This window comes from Centroberyx affinis, unplaced genomic scaffold, assembly GCF_046629955.1.
Source record: "Centroberyx affinis isolate AG114_WGS23_722 - 3 ecotype Tasmania unplaced genomic scaffold, CSIRO-AGI_Caff_v1 ptg003413l_1, whole genome shotgun sequence".
Taxonomy (NCBI): Eukaryota; Metazoa; Chordata; class Actinopteri; order Beryciformes; family Berycidae; genus Centroberyx; species Centroberyx affinis.
In genome coordinates, this window is record NW_027281391.1 from 272,767 (window position 1) to 276,011 (window position 3,245).

The 3,245-nt window shown below is 43.1% G+C and overlaps 1 protein-coding gene across 1 annotated transcript; it reads right to left on the minus strand.

The window, feature by feature from the left end:
- Positions 1–725: 725 nt before the first annotated feature.
- On the minus strand, positions 726–2,162 carry dand5 (DAN domain family, member 5). Its single transcript, XM_071539140.1, has 2 exons — positions 1,677–2,162; positions 726–1,013 (listed from the first exon to the last, which is right to left on the minus strand). The coding sequence occupies exons 1-2, from the start codon at positions 2,160–2,162 to the stop codon at positions 726–728; spliced, it is 774 nt and encodes a 257-aa protein (XP_071395241.1).
- Between the last annotated feature and the right edge of the window lie 1,083 nt (positions 2,163–3,245).

The window sequence follows — 3,245 nt, forward strand, 5'->3', positions numbered from 1 at the left end:
CATAATTCAGGGGTCCATGCTGAAACAATTATGTTTGCTTACTGCTAAGTACCCGTGCTCAATAGCTCGTTTACTCTCCAGTTTGGTGCTTTCAGATGTAAGTGCTATGTGCTAAAAGTCGCTGGAACACGGCAGTTTAATAAAATATAGGAGGTGATACTTCAACACTTGAATACGAGAGTGGGTGGAAAAAAAACAACAAATGCTGTTGATGTTTTTACTTGAGCTTTGCATGCAAACTAGATTGCACTTGTCAATCTAAGAGTGTTGGGAGGAAACAGGAGGAGGAAGCCCGGGCAAAAAGAATGTGGACCAATAGACGACAATTTAATGACAATATTACAAATCACAATATTTCAGTTTAGATTAATCTAAACAAGTTCTTGAACATTAATACAGTCCAGTGTGGACAACTCCACACTATCTGTTGCAACAGAAAATTTCATGACCAAAATTAAGGTCATATTGTCGACAGTCGGTGGTGGCATTAGCCTCCATAGTATTTCATTCTGAATAACACATTCAGACTCACATATAAATACAGATACACATGTAAATGTTGCTCACAATGGTCTGGATACCAAACAATTAGCTGATGAAAATTAATGTCCATATCTTGGCAGTGATTTGACAGAGGATAAAGGTGAATGCATCCTTCAGATGTTTGCACATTTTAGGGAAAAAGCAAGCGTTCCCCTTTGTTAAACTGGAAGGTATAGTGTTTTTTAGAGGTGTGTGGAAGCCCAGGCCTCAGCATTCCCTTCCTCACGCCCGGTCTCGCACTTGCACTCCTCCACCACCATCACTCTCTTCTCCCGGACCTCCGCTCCGCAGCGCAGGGGCACGGTCACGGTGTGGGCTTTGGACGGGGCGCAGCGGGAGCAAGGGGCGCGGCGGTGGCCCCCCGTCCCGGTGCCGAACTCCCCTCCGGACGGGACGAACAGGGAGCTGCACTGGCCGAAGCACAGCTTGTTGTGCACTGTCACCGTGTCGCATCCCTCCGCTGTGACGCGCTGGGGGAGATGAGAGAGGAGCAGGATTTAGGCTGTTGTACTAGAGAACCTCACAGTAATGTTGTCAGGGTTCATTTTACACTGAGGGTGTCAAACTCAACACTACACCAATGCCAATGATCAGCTCTATGAGGGAACAAACAACCTCCAATCAGTACTTACTAGGGATGGGACGATATATCGAAATTCAATATATCGCAATATAAAAATGTGAAAATACGCATTGTGGGGCAGAAAAATGAATCGTGATATTAGCTCTTATTTGCACTTTGGAAAGACAATTTTAAATTGTTGTTTGCTATTGCTAGAAAGATTTGTGGCTCACAAATAAACATAATTCTGCACAGTCAGACTTTGTTGTTATTGAACTTTTGTTTATTACGTCATATCGCCGTTGTATTGAATCGTGAACCCAATATAACGCATCGAATCGTATCGTAAGATAAGCATATCGTCCCATCCCTAATACTAATAATACACACTAATTGTCACTGAAAAATCATCACTTACTAACACTGGGGATTTGCTGTGTGCACAGTGTAAAGGATCGTAACACACTAGTTCATGCACTTTATTATGTGTACACAGTGAACTATTTAGCAAAAAGTTTATATGATGATAAAAATGGCTGGCTCTGACCAGTGGTATTATTAACCGTCTTACCTGAGTGAAAGGTACAGCGCTGCACGTCTGTTTAGCAGCGTCCTTCAGGCTGGCAGGCAGAGACATGCTCATCTTCCCATGCTCTCCTTTGTCCATGGCCCTCTGCCACATCTGCAGGCCTTGCCTCTTCTTCAGGTCCAGCAGCCCAGTGGGGTTTTCGGGGCGTAGGTGGTGCAGCGGGCTCACGGGGGCCTTGGGGGCCGCGGCCGGGCCGGGTCGCCCCCGGGACAGGAAGGCGGGGAAGGGCGATCTGGAGCCGAGGGAGGGGGCCACTCTGGGGACCGGTCCCCGTCTGAAGAGCCCCGACTGGGCCAGGGCGTGCGGGTCCAGTCGCACAACTTTGACTACTCCTCGGACGGGTTCGTCGGGCCCGCTGCCAGAGGACTCGAAGTCGACCTTTGACCCTTTCAGAATGGTATAGTGAGGGAATGTTAAAGCTGCGGCCGCCCAGCTTGACAAAAAGACAAAGCTGATGAAGAAAGCCATACTTTGACACAAATGTGGATAACAGTTGAAAAAGATATGCAAAATTGAAGAGAAAGAAATTCAGTGTCGATGATTCAAAAACTGCCAAAAAAGCTAAAGAAAGAAGCCGAAAGCTAACAAAAATAAAGAAAAAAGATGCAAATCTTGGTTTGGTGGTGTATGGTCCAAGGTACCAAATGGTAACCTTGCTGTCAATGCTTTGTCAGTGTATTGGAGGGAGCCTCTTATATAGGCTGCAGCCAGTTCTCACCTGTGCTTTAAAGCAGAGAAGGTGTCGCAATTCCCATACTAGAAGAGACATCACACCTAGGTAAAAACTCGAGGTCATGGATGGCTGCCAGATGAAAGGATTTCGCTCTCAAGGTGAGGGTTTAATTAAATAACTAGACATCTAAAAAGGGAGTTTGCTCCCCGGGTTTTGAATAATATATTCAGAGGGATGGTCACATGGATATGGATTATGTCTAGATCTAACGAAAACGAAAATGTTTTTTCTTTTTTTTTGTGAAAATATCCATTGGGAAAAAAAACCTTCATCTACTGTATATCCATGCGACCAGCTCTCCACTGGAAAGGTTTCCCAACTATATTCCTTTAAAAACACATCTAGTAAACAAATTCTGCTTTTTATATCCTGCTAGATATAGCATATGTGGAGCTTTGTGTTGCACGAGTATGAATTTGCCAAAAGCAAAGCTGAACATATCATGAGCTTGGAGTTATTAGGTTCTATCTGGGTAGAGTTCTGTTCTGAAATACTGAGCATCAATAGTGGCTGGAAAAAAACTGCTATATGTACTTTCTATCTTTTTAAATCTTAAAAGATTTTAAAAGATTTTTTAAAAATAACACAACACAAGCATAAAGTAACATTCAAAGATCATGAATATATGGATCTTCTCAGACATCGATAATTCCACTTCCACAAAACTTTTTTTTTTTTTTTTACATATGTACTCAAGCAACAACTCAATTTCATTACATGACTTTGATCATCCAACTTTTACCTTTCTGAAAGAGGCCCAGATTTATAAAAAAAAAAAAAAAAAAAAAAAAAAAGTCTGATTGAACCTTACCAGGCTC

What these genes read in the sequence shown, in the direction of transcription:
- dand5 (XM_071539140.1), bottom strand. Translation starts at nt 2,162, where the DNA reads ATGGCTTTCTTCATCAGCTTTGTCTTTTTGTCAAGCTGGGCGGCCGCA. An exon ending in GCGCTGTACCTTTCACTCAG is followed by an intron (nt 1,014 to 1,676) that starts GTAAGACGGTTA and finishes CATCTCCCCCAG; the next exon opens with CGCGTCACAGCGGAGGGATG.